Source organism: Eubalaena glacialis, chromosome 2, assembly GCF_028564815.1.
Source record: "Eubalaena glacialis isolate mEubGla1 chromosome 2, mEubGla1.1.hap2.+ XY, whole genome shotgun sequence".
In the NCBI taxonomy this organism is placed as follows: domain Eukaryota; kingdom Metazoa; phylum Chordata; class Mammalia; order Artiodactyla; family Balaenidae; genus Eubalaena; species Eubalaena glacialis.
In genome coordinates, this window is record NC_083717.1 from 163,437,109 (window position 1) to 163,457,864 (window position 20,756).

The 20,756-nt window shown below is 52.8% G+C and overlaps 1 protein-coding gene across 2 annotated transcripts in view; it reads left to right on the forward strand.

Annotated features, from left to right (window-relative positions):
• Window positions 1-14,042, forward strand: part of SMOC1 (SPARC related modular calcium binding 1) — a 148,403-nt gene extending 134,361 nt beyond the window's left edge. For both annotated transcript variants that reach the window (XM_061182698.1, XM_061182699.1), the window contains exons 11-12: window positions 9,092-9,336; window positions 14,008-14,042. In XM_061182698.1, the coding sequence (XP_061038681.1) occupies window positions 9,092-9,336; window positions 14,008-14,042 (280 nt within the window). The remainder of the gene's footprint in view (window positions 1-9,091; window positions 9,337-14,007) is intronic.
• The last annotated feature ends 6,714 nt before the right edge of the window (window positions 14,043-20,756 follow it).

Genomic DNA, 20,756 nt, shown 5'->3' on the forward strand with positions numbered 1-20,756 from the left:
TCTCACCTTCCACCCAAAATCTCGTCGCCCCTCTCCCCTTTCTAGTCTTTGGGAGTTGCTTTTCTCTAGCTTGTAGTTACCTGATTATAGGCAAGTCCAGGAGTGTCTGGAGACTTCCAGCACTTCAGTCTCAGAAATGGATGCATTGGAGTGAGTCCAGAATGGCAGGAAGGGGGATGGGCATACGATGGGGACAGGGGTGGCAGGGAGGGAGTCCAGAGCACTTGGTGGTTTTCTTCTTTTCTGAGAAGGCAGGAGCCGCGTGCCATTTTGGCTTCCTGAGAATCCCAAGGGACTCTGGGCAGTGGGATATGACACTGCCATAGCCAAATCTAACTTAGTTCAGGAGCTTATATGCTGGCCGAGACAGTCCTGACACGAGGCCGAAATGTACACGCTCCCCAGCGACCAGCATCACCGGCGCTCACTAATTTGGGCCCATTGGGTCAGTTGATCGGAGCACGCATGTATTCATCTGTCCGCTGCTCAGAACTATTGAACGTGCATGGCACGCCAAGCACTGGGCTAAGGATTGGGAATCCAGGGATGCGAGGCATGTCCCTGCCTTCAAAGAATGCAGCCTACTGGGGATACTAGGCTGTAGAAAGATACAAACTGTGTGGTAAGTGCTAAAACTGAGGTGAAAGAACAGAGAAGCGTTTGCTAATTTGGTCTGGAGGAGTCAGAGAAGGCTTCCTGGAGGAGGTGATACTGAGTTTTGAAGGATAGGTAGGACTCAGCTAGTAAAAGAAGGAAAGCCATTCCAGGAAAAAGGAAAGAACATTGTGACCCCAGGAAAGTGCACGTCCGTAGTTCAGTATGGCTGGGCTGGGGTGGATGGAGGAGGGGGTGGAGGAGATGACAGTGGTGGTAGATGACACAGAGGATGCAGGTCCCAAAGGGCCTGTGAGGTGTGCTTCCCATTATGAAGCCAGAGCGGGAGGCGCAGCAGGAGTAGGGAGAGTTCTGGCTCCTTAGCAGCGGGAAGTACCATGTGCTTGGCAAGGATGGGCAGCCTGACTCTGCCCATCCCTGGGATGGGCCTGAGCTTACGTGGCTCACCAAGGAGGGAGCACTAGTCCCTCTGCATCTGCCCAGAGGCAGAGCTGTCAAAGGGCAAGGAGTGCCACCACGAGACAGGCCCAGGCCCCCAGGCTGGTGGAAGGGCCCCAGCGTGACTGCCTCAGCAGCGATCAGCACGACTGCAGGGCGTGTATCTGGGGTGGGAACCAGGACTCCCAACACAGCTGTCAGTGGTTCTGTGTCCCGAGGCAGACAAGGGCAGCAATCCTGAAAACCCACTTTTATGTCACATCACAGTGAGTGCAGTGGCTGCCTTGTGGGTTGCCACTCTAGGAAACTGCTCGTCCAGGGAGCTTGCTCTCAGCAACCCCCATGGTCCTGTGAGCTCTGAGGCTGGTTTCTGGCCCTGCTCTGTTTTGCTCACCCCGTGGAAGGGTCCAGGCCTCCCCTGGGAGGAGCGCAGCAATAAGTCTGAAAAGGTGGAGACAGGGTCTGACAGGTCGGCAGATGAGAACTGCCCAGAGGCAGCCCACGGTGCTCAGCAACTGGAAGTCTAAAATAGAGAGGGCTGTGTCCGAATCTCCAGGAAGAGGGAGGGGAAGTTATGAAAAGGCATATTCAGTATTATATGCCTTTTTGTTATTTATGCTTGGAATGTGAAAACATACCTGTTGTTTCATGCAGAAATGGGTATGAGCTATTTATGGTTTTTAGAAGAGAGGGAAAAAAGAAACGAGAAGGGGGCATGGCCTTAACAATTCCAGGTCTGGGTGCTTTCCACCCACAAATCCCCAGGGCTGCTGGCTCTGACCCACTGCTCAGGGAGCCTGCCTGGTGCTTATACTTGGGTTCTAAGGAGACAGGACTTCACCCTCCATCCCATTTGCTTCTGCGGGAGCCCAGCCCTTGAGCCCGGCCTGGCCTCGGATCCAGGCAGCCTTCAGTGCCAGGGAAAGGACCAAACCCAGCTAGGTCCTGGGCCAGCGGGGCCAAAATCACAGGTGGGCCCGCTGCCAGGGCAAGTTCGGATGGACGCTTGACCCTCGGATTGCAGGCTGAAGAAATTTTTACAGAAAATAAAAACTAAGAAGTTCATAAATGCTTTTAATCCCAGTGTGTCCTTAGGGAAGGGATTTTTTGTTGCTGTGGTTTCCAAAAAACCTCTTTTAGGTATAATATAATGTTGGGAGAAATTAAAAAAAAAAAATTCTTTCCTAAACATGTTTTTCATTTCAAGCTCATATGAACTTGACCGTGTTTAGTTTTGATGAGCATGAAAGGTTTGAACTGCATTTGGTAATTGTGTTACCTGGAGGCTAGACTTGTAATCAAAAGACAGACAAGATGAATCAAGAAATAGTTTAGAAATCAAGGAAGTGGGAGTGGGCCTGCGGAGAGAAGGAGAAGGAATCAGTTATACAGGGAGATGGCTGGCCAGGGTTACCGGTTTTTACTGAGTTTAAATCCCTCTCAGGTCTCCCTATTATATTTAGAAAAAGCAAGCCCGAATTCTGACCACGAACTGGCCCTGCAGGATGGTCTTGCTGGCGCTCACCCCTCCTCTCATATGCCGCTCCCTCCCGTCATTATGTCCTAGCCACTGGTCCTTCGCAGGTCCTCAAACAGGCCAAACTCTTGCCTGCCCCAGGGCCTCCATGCCGGCTGCTCCTTCAGCCTGGAATGTGAGTCCCCCATCCTCCCGTGACTGGCCCCGCAGTTCCATTTAAATATCATCTTCTCAATGACCATCCAGACTAAAGGAGCAGCCCTGTCACCCTCTATCACAACACCGCTTTTTAATTCTCAGCCTAGTGCTTATCCCTATCTGATATTTTGCTGGTTTGTTTATTTATATCTGTCTCCCCCTACCCAACGAAAATTGAACTTCAGTGAGGGAAGGAGCGTTTTCTGCCTTCTTCCCTGCTGTATTCCTAGAACTCAGAATAGTGCCTGGCACACAGTAGGTGCTCAGTAAATATTTGTTAAATGAATAAATAGCCAGAAGGATGGGTGGATAGATGGATGGATCCCTGTTGGATACAGAGAGGGATGTCTCAATAAGGCCTCTTTTTCTTGGCACACGTCAGAGGGTCCAGCGACTACTTTAAGGCTAATTATGAGGCCAGATCTAGCCCTGAAGTTCACTGTAATGCTTCTTTGTCACCAGGGCCTTACAGCGCCCTGGCTGGGACCAAGGGACTTGGTCACCATGTGGACAGCCCCTGGTCAGGCACCCTTCTACAATGGAAGAGGCAAGGCAGAGGGCAGCACATCTGGAGCAGGGCTGGCGAAGAGAATTATGGAATCCAGGGTCCCTGGGTTTGGGCCTTGGCTCTGAATTCAGGTAGAATTGAGGTTGCAAGCACAAGGTCAAAGAAGCCACAGCTGATCCCTCCTGCCTCCTCTCAGGGTCTGGCAATTAAAGCTGGACATCAGCTGGGGCCAGTGGGAAACAGTCCCATTTGGGGACAGTGGGAAGAAGGGACAGGGAAGATGTTTGGGCTGAGCAGAAAAGAGGGTGTCTTCCCCCCAAACCACCACCTGTCAGGCTTGGAGATTTTAGCTTTGCACAAACTCTTACATCTTCCCCCTGGCATAAGCTCTGTGCTGGGTTCGGGGGACATGCAGGGATGAGGGCATGGTTCCTGGGCTGCAGGAGCTCCTGGGAGAAGAGCTATGTAATCGCGTGAGTGCACTGTAAAGCCAGTGCGACAACAGAGGCAGATGAAGTCCTGCAGGGACTCAGGGGAGGGAGGGCGTGTGAGAGAAGGCTTTCCACAGGAGGTGACATTTACGCCACATCTTCACTTACGAGTGAGAAAATGCCTCGACCTAGATGGACCAGGAATAAGGGTATCCCAGCAGAGGGACCCTAGGGGTAGTGAGGTATGAATGAGGTAGGGTCTGTGGAAGGAATTGTGAGGAGTAAGGTTTAAGCTTGGGAGGCAGGCTGTGGACAGGTGGGAGGTGAGGCTGTAGAGCTGGGCAGAGCCCAGATCATGCTGGGTCTTGTGATTCGTGCCAGAGAGGGCCACAGGGAGCCATGTGACTAGATGGGCATTCCTATGGAAGCCACATGGGGAGAGGGGAGCTAAATGGGGCAGGAAGGTTACAGCCGACACCAGAGGGAAAGGTGATGAGAATGTGGCCTAAAGCTGTGGCGGACGGGATGATTTACTGAAGCTTTAGTAATGAAATCAATAGGATTTGAAGACTTGTTAGATGTAGGGAGTGGAAGAGGGAGATAGCTACTTCCTTTTCTGGTCTTCTAGCCCTGATTTAGGGGGAAAGCAGTGCTGCCCAAATCTAAAAATAGGCAAAGTAGAATGGGGTATCCATGGAAACATCTGTGGCTAGTGCCTGGGAGGGGGTGGCCTGCAGGTATCATTAGATGAGAGCTGTTCTCAGTGAAGCGTTGCTGGATCATTAGTCCTTCCCGCTCCAGAAGGCAGAGTTCCGCCCCCGTCCCCCCACCCCACTGGGTAAATCCGCCTTCCCATCAGCGTTTATCAGTCCCAAAGGGAGAGTTCTGAGATCCTAGCTGGCAGAGCCTTCTAGAGCAGGGGAACCCTCTCCTTTCTCCACTCCACCCTAGAAAAAGTCAGCGTTGAGAGGAGCTGGGCTGGGCTGCGTGAGCCTCGCTGCCCCCACTCCATGGTCCTGCAAGAAGAGACCGTTGGTCTTGAGGCTTCCTCCTTCCTGCCCAGTGCGGTGACTTGTTAATGTTCTTGGAAGGAGGAGGCTGGAATGCGGCTGACTTGGCACTTCCCAACCCTACCCACCCGCCCAGCCGGCGGGGCCTGGACCCGGCTCCAGATGGGGCTCAGTTGGCCTGCTTGGCTTGGCCTGTGCCTCCAGGCCATCCCACCTCACCTTGTTTAAAACTGCTTGGGACAGCGGAATTGGGCCCAAGATCTTGGCCAGCGCCAGTTTCCTTGTGGTAAAAGGGGCTGACTCACCAGCTGTGCATTGCAGCCAAGGCCCGGCGGGTTGAGGCTGCAGAAGCGACACTGAGAGGGCTGCAGGGGAAGGGTGGCACCTGCCGCCTCTTAATTTGGGAGAAGACTCGGTGGGGCCCGGCCAGTCCAGGGAGGGACCCGGCTCTAGTGGTTTTCCTCATCCCTGGAGACGGGAGGCAACAGGACGGCCACCAAAACAGCCCAGGGGCGGGGCTGACGCCAACATTGTACTGTGTCTCTCCACACCATATCCGAGGAAACTTGGATCCTCTACACACCCAGTAAGCCCTTTTAACGGAAGTGGAATTGTACCTGTAGGGAGGCCCATAGCAAGGACCTGGGCATCACTGTTAAGTGATCCTAAAGAACCATCACACTCTCTAACGTAGGGTCCCCAGCCCTTGCCTGATGCGCAGCTTTGGATTCCAGCGGTTCTGATCCCAATTCTGTGCGCATGTGTGAGAGAGAGGTCGGGAGTCTGATGCCAGTGTAACCCTAGAACTGGGAGTGCAAGTTGCCAGTGTTTTTAAAGGATACTGCTAGAAAGCTGTAAGAGCTGGAGGGATCAGTGGGCTGTGGCTTTGAGGTCAGGGGTAAATTGTGAGGAGTCCAGCTGTGTTGGAAAGGACTCCAGCACAGACTGCTTGAGAGGTTCCTGGAGACTCTGGGGAGGCCCTCTTGCCCCACCCCAGCCAGCACTCCCCTGGGAAAATCTTAGCTTCTCCTTAGTTAACAGAGGCTTCTGGTGTCTTCTTTCACACATGCCCACCGCTGGTTTGGCTAAATCAGGACTCCTGATAGATGTCAGTCTTAACTAGTTCTTGCATGAAGCACGGTAGTTTTGGGACTTGAGGCTGTTGTGAAGCCAGAAACCTCATTTTCAGCGTTTGGAGCCAGATGCCTTCAGTAGTTTTCTTTTTTCTAGTATGCTTTGTTGGAAGCATGAAAACTACCCCCAACTCCTCCCAGTTACTGTCTTTTGTCTCGCCCGATCTTCTTCCAGAAGGTTCAGACTTATTCTTCTGGGGTCATGGCTGGAGTCTCCTTCTCTCTAGACGGGGGTTCTTAACTTGAGTCCGTGACCTTGGATGAGATTTAGGGAGTCCATTAAACCCCTAAAATCTGCAGAGTTCTGGGTGCATGTACATTTTAGAGAGAGGGACTATGGCTTTGTTTACATTTTCTGAGGGTCCATGATCCCATCCCCCCGCCCTGCACCTCCGCTAAGAAATTCTTGCCTTAAATGTACTTGGCGCTTGGCCTAGACAAAGCCTTGGCTTCCAAAGTAGGACCCTAGCGCTGCCTAGCTACACATGTAGAGCCTGGCTCTGATGTTTGGGGAGGGGGCAGCATGGGATTCTGGAAGTCAAAGGATTTCAGAAGCAGAGTGCCTGACACCAGCTGGGGACGGGGGCGGGGAGAGGCAGGCCCCTCAGGCCCACAGGGCAGGCTGCTGGTTGGGGAAGTGCTATAGGGAGCCAGAGGCACTGCTTGGAGGGCCCTCGGAGGACGTCTCCTGGGAAGTGTCCTCGGCTGGGGGGTTATGGGGGACATATGGGAGGCAGCAGGCAGAAGGCATGGCCGCCCTGGGCTGGGGAGCTTCTGCTGGGAGTGACGAGGGCAGGAACACGGTTCTCCAGACAAGGAGGCAGGGAAGGGAGGGAAAAAGGGACAGCAGCCAAATGACAGTCACTCTCTGGCATGAGAGGAAACTCTTAGAGGTTGTAGCGCGGGAGAAGAGCTGCTTCTTGCTGCAGCCTAGCCCAAAGGAAGGTGCGGGGAGCTCCAGCAACAGAGTCGCTGAGAACTGGGCAGGCAGGCGGGAGCCCAGGAACACATGTTGAAGGCAGCGAGCCTCTCCTGGCAGGGCGTCTGGGCGGGATGACCTCATCCCTTCCCGTCTCAGCAAGTGAGGCTTTATTATTCCAGCCTCTAGGTAGACATTACGCTATGCTGAGCCTAAAGGTTAAAGGAAGAGCTGCCTTCGCCCGGGGTTCTCGTGGCCCCCTCACGGGAGGGGCCGAGGGGGAAAGCCCTCCCCTGGCCGCCTTAGAAAGCCTGGGTGGGAATAGCTGGAGCGTCTCCCCTGGGTCCCTCCCGGCTCTCCTCCCCCACCTGGGTCCTCCCTTGCATTTAGGGGAAGGCGAGGGCAGGCAGGGTGCCCTGCGAGGGAGCTGGCCACCCTCCCGCCTGTTCCATGAGCATCCTGATAGAGAATTTTCTGGGGCCCGCCTGGTATACCCTGCAGGCTCGAGAGTGAATGTTGCAGTGAAAATAGAGGAAGCTTAAAACCACCAAAGTACCATGTACTGGCAGAGACAACAGTCTGAGCCATGCCTGTTTGAAAGCCCTTCCAAGCCTGGTTTCTATGACAGACCTAGCAGATTCCCCAAGGGCCAGAAGCAGACGGTCCCTCACACCTTCCCCAGGTGCTCCCTGCGCCAGACCTGTCAGGATGAGGTCCTGCTGGCAGATCCACTAATTGTGTTCTCTTGGAATTGGTCCAGGGTACCCAGGGGGACCTGCCCAATCCACTTAATTAGGGATGGGCATTCAACAGGGATGCCTGGCTTTTTTTGGGTAATGAAACATCTTTTTCCCTAAATGGTGAGGCCACTTGGGGGTTGGGGTAGGGGAGGGAGTTTGCTGGCTCATTCATAGCGGAGGTGTCAGGGATGGTCCCCTCCCTCCTGGAAAACTCGGCAAACCCCAGAGAAGAACCCCAAGGCATTGGGAAGTGCCTTGAATATTCTTCTTGCCAGGTACAGCTTCAGAGTGTGCTGGCAGGCCCTGAATCCCTGGTGTAGGATCCCTGTGTGACAGCAAGCCCCCCTGCCCATGCTTCTCTCTCACCCATGGTCGTCACGTAGTCTGTCCCAGTGCCCTGCACACTAAGTATTTGAATGTATGGACCTCCCAACCTCAGCCTTAGTCCCCCAACCAAGGGAAAGTTACCCAGGGCTTTAAACAAAAGAGCCTGGACCACATTCACTCCGTGCCACGCCCTGGCAGCAGGAACCATGGGACTCGTGTGACTCTGTTCTCCTGGCCAGAGACCCCAGTCACCCCCTCTAGACCAGACTCATCATTGGCTTCAAAAGTTTCAGCTAGCACCCTGAATCCTTTTTGGGAAAAGATGAGGCATGAGTAAATGCAATTGATGGGTGGACCTTGTGTACATTACATGTGTAGGCATTGCTCTTGTCACGTTATGGTCACCACGCATACATGGGCGGTGTTAGATGCGGTCACTGCTGTGCATCTTGACACCGGGAAGCTTTCTTGGTTACTCTAGCCCAGTGCTTCTTAGCAGAATCCCCTGGGGGTTCTAGTTAACATGTGGCTTCCTGGGTCCACCCTGGACCTCCTGTCTTAAAACCTCTATGTGAACAGACTCATGCTTAGTAGGTCTGGACTTGCCAGCTGTAGAACCTCTGTTTGTGTCCAGCTCAATTGCCTTCTTTCCTCAGTTCTTACCGCACTTGATACCTGACAGGGACGGCCCCCGGGAACTTCACACTTCATTCACACTGAATTGTTGCTGCTCGGTTTCACATTTTTGGCTCTGTTTCGCCAAGACAGCAGTTTGAAGCCAGGGGCTCTGCCTCCTGCTTTGGAAGCCCTCCCAGGACCTGCACTGGCGCTGGGTGGGTGGTGCAGGCTCTGAGCACCCTTTCCCATAGTCATGTTCATTTGGATGCCAAGTTCATGTGTAACAGGCAGCTTGTGTGGCAGCGACACTAGGCTAGGAGAAGGACAGTTTGGATCCCTGAGGTTTTCTCAGATGAATTGTATCCAGCCAATATGTCTTGAGCATCCATCTTGTACAAGAACGTTGCTGGCTATGGCGGAGGGGGTGGCGGGCTCACTTACCTGGGGACCCCCGAAGAACGAACTGTCCAGTCTTGCGGCTCAAGTTGGAAAGGATGGCTTGATTCGGCTGCAGGCTCATTGGGGCTGGGCAGGCTTGGGCTCGGATAAGCCGTTTCTGCCTGGCTGCCGGCAGCCCTGGCATCTGAGCACGTGGGAGGGAACTGAGGCTGGGCTGGTGGCTCCTGCAGGATCCTGAGCGGTGTGCTTGGGGATGGGGGTGTCTGCCCGTGGCCCAGGTTCTCAGAGCCAGACCCCAGCCACACCCTGGAGGAGCGAGTGGTGCACTGGTACTTCAGCCAGCTGGACAGCAACAGCAGCGACGACATTAACAAGAGGGAAATGAAGCCCTTCAAGCGCTACGTGAAGAAGAAAGCCAAGCCCAAGAAATGCGCCCGGCGTTTCACTGACTACTGTGACCTGAACAAGGACAAGGTCATCTCACTTCCCGAGCTGAAGGGCTGCCTAGGTGTTAGCAAAGAAGGTGAGTGCTCGTCTGTGCTCCTGGCCCACTAGGACTTGCCCCTCCCGGGCCCGGGGGCCAAGGGCTCCCCCAGTAGATGAGATCCCAGCTACTTACTGGGAGTGTGTTATGCTTCATGCTAGACGCCTGATATAGTGGAGGAATGGATGGATAAGGTCCCTATCCTTCCACAGTCTATGGAGGCGACAGATACTAAAGTATTTACATACCTTGTGGTAAGTGCTATGAGGGTGTATTAAGATAGGCCAGGCTGCAGTGACAAGTAGAACCACACATGTAATGGCTCAGCTCAACACAGTGGATATTAGTTCATCTTGCCCATATACTAGTTCACCACGATTCCAGGTCCTAGGGGTGTGTGTGTGTGTGTGTGTGTGTGTGTGTGTGTGTGTGTGTGGTGTATGCAAGGGAAGGAATAGGAGTGGGGATTGCTTCGTGTGCAGTCACTGAGATTCAGGCTGAGAATGACTCTGCCATCTTTATTATGTGGCATCCAGGGTCACCCTGGGGGTCTTCTCCCTTCCCAGCCAGCCAGATGGCGTAAAGCCTGGAGCAGTGCCTGTGGTGGGGGGTTGACGGGCCAGTCCTGGAAGTGACACACATCACCTATTTCACTGGCTTGAACTCAGTCACTAGACCACACGCCACAGTAAGGAAGGCTGGGAGCCCAGGAAGAGGAGGAGAGCGTGAATTCTGGTGGACACCTAATGATCTCTGTCACAGTGGAGCAAGTGCAGAGTATTGTAGGAACGTACGTAGGGCACCCCCATCAGCGCAGGGGCAGACGGGCTTGGAAAACTTTGGGAAGGAGGTGATGTCTAGACCAGGGGTCAGCCAACCGTGGCCCATGGGCCCAATCTAGTCCACGGCCTGTTTCTGTACGGCCTGTGAGCTGAGTGGTTTTTCTATTTTTAAAAGGATGTAATTTTCAAAAAAGAATATACAACCGAGACTACTGTATATCGTACATGGCCCATAAAGCTAAAATACTTACCAGCTGGTCCTTTACAGATAAGTTTGCTGCCCCTGCTCTACAGCAGTCCCTGAGCAATGAATAAGAGGTGGCCAAGCAGAAAGATCAGGGGAGGAAAGGGTGTTCTGAGCGGAGGCCAGTGAAGAGTGACGCTGCAGAGGTGAGGGAGCAGAGCTTTAGAGGAGCTGAAGGCTGTCAGTGTGACTGAGATGCATGTTTGAAGATGGACGGAGAGGGGAAGGGGTAGGAGGCAAGGTGAGAGAGTTTCAGCTCTACAAGGGCAGTGGGGAAGCTGTTGAAGGGATTCAGTCAGAGAAACAAGAGCATCAGTTTTGCTTAAAAATTATTCTGGTGCAGTGTGGGAAATGGACTGGGGATAAGCGAGGCAGAGTCCCCAGTAGGAGGCTGTGGCTGTCCAGACAGGAGGTGATGGAGGCCTGAGTTATGAAAAACCCGGTAGGGGATGCAGAGTAGTGGGTAGAGGTGACTACGTAGACCTGCAGGCCTTGGTGATTGAATGCATAGAGGGGATGAAGGTTGGTTTGGGCAACTGGACAGTGGGTCCATTCACTGAGATGGGCAACGTGGGAGGAAGAGCCGAGCGGGTGCAGGGGGACGGGGAAGGGGACGAGGATGGCTTGGACGTGTCAAGTTGGATGCACCCAAAGAATTAGAGGGTCTGTAGTGCCGGTGAAAGGTCTGGGCTGAAGATACCAATTTGGGTGGTGCTGACTTATTTGAAATGGAAGCTTGGGAAATGCTGAGATTGCCTTGGAGGAAACATAAGGGTTCTAACCCTTGTTTGACAGTGTAAACCCAAAAGGTAGCTGGGGAAGTGGCTGAGTTACCATGAGGTACCCAGTCTCGGGACCTGCCCGCTCCATCACTGGGTTCTGGCCTTGGTTCTGGGGCGTGTGGCCCTGGGTGAGTGACCTCATTCCTCTGGGCACCCCTGTCTGATGAGGATGCCTCTCTGTGTTCCCACGACTCTGAGTCCCCAGGACCCTGCCTCAGCCACAGACTAGTTCTTTCACCCAAGTACAAACTACTCAGCCATCCCGGGTTTCAGTGTCTTCATCTGTAAGATGGAAATAATCACAGCATCCACCTCATAGGGCTGTTGTGCTGATTCACTGGGACAGCGAGTCAAAGCACTTGTCATAGTGCCTGAGACATTGAAGCAACTCCGTGGAAGTTCAATATTACTATTCTTCTCCATAAGATTATTGCCGCTGTCGGAAGGCTTATCACACTGCATTGCAGTTCACCTTCCTGATTCTCCCCTGCAGCTCCCCTGTAGCTGTGCGTGTGCCTTCTCAATTGCTAACCTCAGGCAGAGTGCACAGTGCACGGCGCCCAGTAACGGTGCATTAGATCCTTGTCAAATGATGAAGGGACAGGAGAGGGATTGTCCTGTGTGGTGACATTACACCTTGGCATTTGGAATCTGCCCGTTTCTCAGAGCACAGGCTGAGGGCCAGTATCGGAAGGAGACTACGCAGTGTTAGTATAGACCCCAGGCCCACCCAGGAGCACTTCTGGGCTCAGTGGGGTTGGAATCGCAGAGCTCTGTAGCCCCCCTGCCCTCAGTCCCCTTCCTGTGCTGGTAGTTAGGTCCGTGCAGCACACAGCGGCCAAGGGGAGGCTGAGTGTGGTGACCTCGGGTCCACCGAGCTCAAGGAGGCCTCCCGGCTGTCCTCTGAAGCTTTGTGGGGCACCAGGTGCACAGAACCCAAAGGAAGCATCCAGCCCTGACACTTACTAGCTCTGTAATCTTTAGCAAGCTACCCAGACTCTCTGAGCCCCAATTTCCTCATCTGCAAAATGCAGATGTTAGCGTCTGCCTCACAGATTCGGTGTGAAGATTTAACAAGCTGGTGCCTGTGAAGAGCTTAGCTCAGTACGTGGTTAGTGGTGAATGCACAAAAGAAATTAGGAGTAGTAGAGGAACGCACCCCCAGGCTGCCGGCAGCTTCGCAGGGTCCCTCTCCTCTGCGGCGCGGCAGAAAAGCCACTTGGGTAGATGGTATGTAGGGAATGGAGCAGATGTTGGTCATCTGGTGTCGTGCAGTGCCCTCTGGTGGGCTGAAAGGGGCTTGCACACCAAGTTGGGGGCAGAAGTCGGGAGTGGGTGGGAAGGACACAGAGTTTGGGGGTGAATGTAGCTTTGGGTGTGAGGGACTGAAGTTTTGGGAAATGCCCCATGAACACAGGCATTTTTACCAACCAGACTCCTCACTGGGGAGCTGAATTCTCTGCACAGCGTTCTGAGGGCTGGTCTTTCTTAACTGGTCCTTCCCACCATCATTAGGATTACTGTCACCACCCTGTGAAGCAGGCAGCCTGGAGCCGAGTTCTTCCATTGAAAAAAATTGCCAGCTCTCCTGATGAATTGCCCAAGGATGGCACCTGCTCCGGGCTCGGGCCTTTTCTCTCCCCTGCCTTCCTTGGTAGTTAAGAGCACGATTCTGGAAGCAGACAGTCAGGTCTGAGTTTGCTTCACCATGTAAAAGCTATGCCATCTCCAAGCCTCAGTTTCATCCGCATAAAATGGGGATAATTTGATTGTTTTATTAGAACCATATGCAGTTGTTCTGAGGATGAAGCGATATTTTGGTAAAGGGATTAGTGCAGTAAGCCTTCAGGGTGAGACGTACGCTGGCCGTACGTTTTCTCTCCTGAGTCTCAGCCTGGTGGGCAGGACAATTTGAGGTCCTCTGTACGTGTAGATCTTTCCTGTCACCCCTGAGAGAAGCAGCTGCTGGCTGGAGCAGATGAAAGATGGGATTCAGGGCCTGGCAACCTGGCTCACCTCCCACCCGCCTGCCTTGGGCTTGTCCCTCTATCTTTCCAAGCTTGTTTTCTCATCCGTGACATTGGATATACCAGTATCTACCCCTCACCCCACCCCACCCTGTGTTCTTTTTTCTTGGGTCTTAAGGAATGTTAGTGTGACTTGGGGGCGGTTGAGCTGAGGGTGGGTGTGGATTCCCACAGCACTTTACACTTCTCCAAGCCCTTTCTCCATGAATTCAGTTGGTCCTCAAGGCAACCCTGTGAGAGGCACAGTAGAAACAGCGCAGCTGTGGTCCTAATTCCTGCTCCATAGACTGACCCAGAGGGGTTAAGGGCTGTGCACAAAATCACACAGCCTCCAGGGCCCACGTGGAGCTGGCCCAGCTCTTGGTGTGCCTGCTTCGCAGCTCCCTGCTCCTCCCTTAGGAGACCTGGGCCCTGCAGAGCCTCCAAAACCACTCAGCACCCTATGGGGTGGAGTGGGTGTTCGCGGAACAAGCCTTGGACCTCCGTTAAGATCCTCAACTGCTCTGAGCATCGGTTTCCGAATTTGTTAAGTGAAGGGGCTGGACCAGATGATGGCTAAGATTCCTTCCACCTGACCTTCTGCAGCTGGGAGAGCCAGGACCCAAGAAGGTTATGCAAATGTCCATCAGCACTAAAGCCCCTCTCAGCTAATGAGGGGGCCCTGGCCTTAGGGAAGAGGGACTGTGTTTAAAGGTGTTGGCTAACAAGGGTTTTACCCGGGCACAACAGGAAGCCTGGCCACACAATCTCTGGCTCTTCCCCAAGTGCCCCCTTCATTCTGGGGGTTAGAGGGGCCAGGGGCCCAGGTATAGAAGAAGCCCTACCAGTTCTCTGGGTCAAGGCCACTCGAGCATCCTAAGTTCCTGTTTTGGCAGGTGGTAGTCTTGGCATCTTCCCCCAGGGAAAATGAGCAGGCAAAAACCCATTCAGTAAGTTGCCTTCTTTCTGGGGTCCTTTCTATGGGCCCCCTGATGCAGCTTCGGTAGTGCAGCGGGAGTGTTGGGATTGGCCAAGTTACTTGGACTCCCATGTTCAATTTGTTTGCTGAGGACACAAGAGAAAGATTAGTTAGTGCTACAAGGATCCTACCATTCCCACCTATAAACAAGCACCTACCACTTCCGCCCCAGCCCCAGGTTGAAAGGCTGGCATCTGGGAGTAGGATGGTTTGTACAGAGTGCATGCCCCCCAACTGTGTTTACTGGACAAAACCTAGTTCTCTGGAATGGCAGCCTCATTTTGTCGCCATTGTGATGCCTCATGGTGGCAAAGGTGGGCTGGTAAAACATGGGCTTATCTGCAAGTCCAGGTTACCTGTGTCCCACCCAGCCCCGTATTTAACAGCAGGTAGAAAAGCCTGCTCCGGTGAGGAAATTGACATGTGTAGCTGGATTGCTCGTAAACCCAACTCTAACTTCTCACTTATACCTCCCTTCTCAGTAGGACGCCTCATCTAAGGAGCAGAAAACCAAAGGGCAGGTGGAGAGACCAGGGAGGCAGGATGGATCACCAGACACCTGACCTTGGACGCTGCCCACAGCCCAGCCACATCCCATGTAACATGAGTGGTGCCCACCGTGTTTGCACTTTTAATAACTCTTACTTGTGTGTTTTCTTTTTGGTTTCATGTTTAAACACCAATATCTAATACCACGGTGGGAAAAGGAAAGGGAAGAAAGACTGTTCATTCTCTTTTATTGTTAAGGTTTTGGATCTGCTACTGACAACTTTTAGGGTTCTGAGGGGGTGAGGGTCTTGTTGGGACTGAGAAGAAAGAGATTTATATACTGTATATAAATATATATGTAAATTGTATAGTTCTTTTGTACAGCCATTGACACTGCTGTCTGTTTATTCCCCTCCCTTTTCCCGCTCTGGGTTGTGAGGGCTCTGGACACACGGCCCAGCTTTCTGGAACCCAGGACTCCATCCCCAGCCCGCTTGGCTTCTGTTTGGAGACCGACCCCTGCGATTATAGTGCAGACTGCATTAGTTCTTTTCTAGTGGGAGGAGGGCACCGCCTCTTGCCGTGGCTGTCAGAGCTGGCAAGTCACTTGGTGGTTGACCTTCTCAAGGGAGGCTGGGTGTGGGACAATGGGAGGGGCCCCTGGAGGGAGGGCTCCCGTGCCCATGTGTTCCTGCCATCCGGACCCCCAGGTGGCCCTGACCCCGTGGGTGCACAGTGTCCTGGTGGCCCACTGAACAAATTGTCCTCCAAGGATTTGCGTTAGGGTCAGTTGAAACATTTCCACCCATGTTTAGCATCTACTCCATGTAAAGCATGAGAAGGGAGGCAAAGAAGGAAAAGACACACAGAGGGGCCTTTTATTTAGTAGCTGTTTAGTATCTGAGCAGCGGAGGGAAGAGGACAGACGGCCTGCCCTGGTGAGTGCAGTACCCACAGGAGGCTTCTCACCTCCTGCAAACCCATGAATGAGGCTTCCCGAGACAGCTCCCAAGGCCAAGGTCAGACTAGGCTTTTACTTCCACTCTCCTCTATCTCCCCTTGCCATCCTCTGGTCATCATAAGCCTGAGGGAAGAGTTGTGTTGGTCACCTTGTTGGAAACGCAGCCTTTTTTTTTAAAATTCAGTACTGAGGTTCTTCCTGTTCCCTTAAATGATCTTAAAGGCTTCCAGGCTTGAGGCCAATTCCAGAGCAAAGCTCATCTTGGGCCTCGCACTTCTGCCTCGCCTAGAAGTGCAGATATAATAACCCAGCTATGGGGAAATCCAGGCCTAGCTTTCCACAGACGTTTTACTGTGATTCCAGTGTGGAATCCAATGTGCTGGGCAGCCTTCGGGTCAGATGCCAGCTTCTTCTGCCCAGGTGACCATGCCCATCTGACAGTCATCAAAGAGCAACAAGTGGCACTTAGCACCCCTTCCGTGAGCAGGCGTGGCAGCAGTGAGGGAGGGTGGGTAGTAGCCCAGGACTGGTACCCTAATGGATTGCTTTTGGAAATCTGGCCACATCTCGTGCATCTCATACCCCATCCCGGTATCCCATCCTCTGACTGTAGAAGGTTCTTGCTGTCTGGGAGAAAGTCCCAGAGGTTGTGTTAGGGTGACTGGAGGCCCCATCCCAACATGGTAAGGTGGAAAGGGAGCCCTAGCCCATTAGTTTGGACCAGAAAGCTCAGCGTGCTGGAACTGGATGGACTTTCCAGGAGACCGCAGTCCCCTACTCTGGCCAGGAGGAAGCACCTCCTTGTAGAAAGTCAGACTCTCCCCTGGGCCTCTTCTCTCTCACACATGTGTGGAGGCTGTGTTGTGTGGTTTTCCTTTGTGAGGAGGGAGGGAGACTGTTTGTAGCTTGTTTTATAAAAAATAAAAATGAGTCAATCTTGGTGGCTGTCGCCTCTTTCTTTGGGTGGCTTCCTCTGATGGAAAGGTTTCATTTCCTTAAAAGGTTAGCTGTTTTCTGTGGCCCGGGTGCCCTCCACTCTGATCTTGGGAAGTCTGAGGTGCTAGCTGGGAAAGGAACCCAGAAGTGGCCTTGAGGTGGTGCCATGCTTTGCGGTTAGGACATCGATCCCCTGGGCCCTCACCTACAGCGTTAGTGCCCTCTTTGTAATTCTCCCTCTTGCCTGCACCCATACAGCTGCCCTCACAAGGAAGGTAGGGGATGTTGGTGGTGGTGCTTTTGGGGCAGGGCTGGGGGTAGCCCGTTCTGTGGCTTCAGGCTGGTGGGAGTGGGCATTGTGGCCATCATCCTTATCACAAGACCCCAGGCTGGAAAGCAGCCATAGACAGGGAGCAGGCCCCCAATGAGGTTCACACCGTCCGTGCCCTGCTTTTGTGGGACACATGTTCAGGTCACATATTCAGGTCAAGGCTGCTGGCCTGCTTGGCATTGCTGGAGGCCTTCAGCGTGGACATTGCAGCAGAGATGAGGCTCTAGATTGTGTCTGGTGCTATGGGGCGTCTTTTCCCTTTGTATCCGCCCCCCCCCCCGCCCACACGCAGCTGTCCCCGGATGTGGCTTCCTCACCAGTCTCTTTTTGTCACCTCTGTTCCCTTGTCCTTTGCAGGTGAACAGAAGATAATGCCCTTGAGAAATTCTCCCCTAGCCTTTCCTTCAGCTTTTTCCTGGGAAAGGATCTCAGCCTTTGAATGGGGTCATATAGGTCCCCCTCCTCTAATGCTGACACTGAGCTGCTCTGTCCACAGGCCCTGAAATACTTAATACTCACCCCAGCCCAGTGCTACTGGCGTCATTAATCCCATTTCACAGGTGTGGACGCAGACTTGGGAGCTCAGTGACTTGCTGGGTTACACCCAGCTGGGAAAGGCAGAGCTGGGTGTCACCCTCAGATCTTCCTCTCCAGGCCTGGAGCTCTGCCCACTGCCCAGCTGCCTTCCTGGAGGGGCCAGAACAACAGCCTTCTCCCTCCTTAACCCCAGGTGGCTGCATTCAGCTGTGAGTACACCTTTTTCTCTGCATAGTTTAGGGTCTTATTAAAAACCACTAATTTGTAGAGGTCTATCATGGGCTTCAGGGATTTGGGGAAGAGAAATAAGGGAGGTATTTGCCCATGCAGGACCTCATTGGGAGACTTGGGGTTGACCTAGCCTCCAGCAGAGAGATCCAGGCTGATGTGGGAAGGGGGCAGGGCCAGCCTGCAGCCCCGCTCATCCTTCCTCTGCTTTCTCCAAAGACAGGAGGGCCATTCCCAGTAGCGGCCAAGGAGAAGTGAACGGTAGATCCATCCTGTTTCTTCCTTCAGCAAAAGTCTCCTGAGCCATGCTTGGCCTCTGTGGGGAGGGGAGGACTGGGGACGTTGTCAAGAGATGACTTGGGACTTCCCTGGCAGACCAGTGGTTAAGACTCTGCACTTCCAATGCAGGAGGCGCAGGTTTGACCCCTGGTCAGGGAACTAAGATCCCAAATGCCGCACAGCACGACCAGAAAGAAAGAAAAAAAAAAAAAAAAAAAAGAGAGATGACTGCTGCTGGAGCCAGGCATCTTGCCAGGGCCCCTCAGATGCCATCAGAGGAGGGGCTTCCAGGCTGGTACTCATCCCTGGTTCCCCAGGGGATCTGGGTGGGATGGGAAGCTGGCAGCACCAGAGCCCTTGTAGAAAAAGGGCTCCCAGAGAGAGAGCTAGCCTGCTCATCTGGTCATTTACTCCCAAGTTCCTGAATGACCCACAGGGCCACAGGTGTGCCCACCAAGGAGGTTGAAGAGCTTCCTGGCAACCTGATCTTCTGGTCTGTGGCATTTGTCTTTTTTTTTTTATTGTACAAGGGGTGACAGGTGAAACTTGACCTTTTTCATGCAGTACCACCAAATCAAGCCCTCATTCCTATGGCCTGGATCACTACTCTCCTTTGTCTAACTTTCCTGAATTAATACAGGGAAGGGTCATGACCTTGGTTATATGCCTGCCAATGAATGCCTGTGCTAGGTGTGTGACACAGGTATCTCTTGTCATTTCTTATCAAATCTGGCTCATCCCTTATACTCTTCTATGTCACCCCAGCCAACACCCCAGCCAATAGCCTCATCCCTCCCACTGTCTGCATTGCTTCCCTTCTTCCCTCAGCTGCTCTGTGAAGGTCCTTTTGCCTGGGGTCTTCGTAGCAAAGTTTTGACTGTACTACAGCTAATGGTGCACCATCCTGTATGTGACACACCCAACCAGGGCAACCTTGATCATCCACACGCTTGATGGTGGAGGGGCATTGAATACCTGGATGTGGTGTCTTCACTGGATGATGGGCACATTGGTGAATTACTCATAAGAATCAGGAGAGACCAGGATAAGATGCAGTAACATACACCCCCCCCCCCTTAAATCACAAAGCTATTCTTCTCCCTCCTGGAACATATCCATCATACGTCAGCAGGGGACGCTGCTCTTCATCAGGGACCCAGGTTGAGGGAGGCTCTATTCTCCATGATCTTGGAGGCAAAAAAAAAAAAGGGGGGGAGGGGGCAGGGGGAACATGCTAAATTGTACCCTGGTTCTTAAAGCTTCCATCTGGAAGTGACTTGTCACTTTGTTCACATCTCAGATGACTACTATCTCAAATCACATGGTCCCATATAGCTCAAAGGCAGTTGGTAAGTGCCCAGAAGTAGAATTAGAAATATTTGGTGAACAGCTCTGGTGACTATCACAATGTAGATTATCTTTGGGTTTTCCATATTGATGGAAAAATCTGCAATTTTTACGGTGTCCAAGAATAAAAAGACTTGCTTTTCACAGTTTACATGGTGCATTTTACATCTATTATTTCTGACAGATCTATCACATTTACGGTAATTAATTACCATTCTCCCCGTCGTTGGTAAAGCAGAGGGTGAATGCACCTTCCCTCCTGTGAGCTCCCCCCACCCCACCTGGGAGCTAAGTCTCAGGTAACTGAGGCCCTGGAGTAACTAGCCATGCCCCCAGTGCTTGAGAACTTGGTGGGGCATCACGTAACTCTGGGTGAAAGCAATTGGGGAATAGCAGCACCCTGGGGTACAGATGTGAAACTTTCCCTCCGCAGTCATCGCTTTCAGCTGTGCTCCTCTGCATCCTCCTTCCTCTGTGTAGTGGATCCCTTAGGACAACTTGGGCAGTTCCCGTAACTTCCTGGTTACTTCAGGTATTTACAAGCTCAGTTCCAGCCAATGACAAAGCTTCAATCTCCAGCTTGATTTAGATCCTCCTCCCCTCCTTGCCCTGGCACAATCGTTAACTGGCGGCCAACGGCTTGGGGGAGAGCAGGGGGGCTTCGGTCAGGCTCTGAGACAATTCGTCCTCCACTTTATCCTGATGCAGCTCTCCTGAGATGATGGGGTAGGGAAGAGGGAAAGGAACACTGTGGAGGCCTCCTAACAGACAACAGTTGTAGCCCTCTCCATTCATTGTAGCAGCTTCTCAGATTAGCGCTGCTTGCCCTCTCCGTAGCAGATGCTCAAATACTGGTCCTCGTATGGAGCCCACGCTGGGTCTGGGTAGGGCCCCCCACTGCACAGGGCCTTTATGTGGGAAGTCCAGCTCTGGCTTGACCTTTTCCACACTTCCCTACAGCAATATACCCCATGTCCACTTTGCTCCGAGGACCCTGCCTTGGGTTTTGTACCTGAATTATGGCTCACACCTGGCTCCCTTCTGGGGTGTCCATTCACCCGTGGGAAACTTACACATCCTTCCTGTACCAATTGATGGGGTGCAGGTCGATCCTCAATGCCTCCTGTCTCGGCTCTGCATCTCTCCCACTTCTCCCCTCCCTGCTTCACTAGGTAGAGGAGACTGATCAGCAAGTCGGCTGCGTCACAGATGTCCAGTGGGAAAGGAGATGTCAGGCCAGCAGCCAGCTTAAATCCCCATGAACAATTCTCTCAGAGCCTCCTTGCTTTTTCAGCTTCAAGGAGGGGAGGAAGCAACCCAGAGTTTCTTGTCTATCTCCTTCCGCTCTCTCCCCCCAACCTTCTTTTATAGAATGGGATGGGGAAGGGTGGTTAGCTACAGAGCTATTTCAAGTATCATGCTCTCTTTGGGGAGGGTATCAGGCCCTAACTGTTGTTCTTTATGATATGGGATACTTAGCATCTCTTTTTTCTTCATTTTGGGCCCTTATCACCAATTCTGGGAAAGTAGAAAATGTTCCCCCCTCAAAGTCCTATTA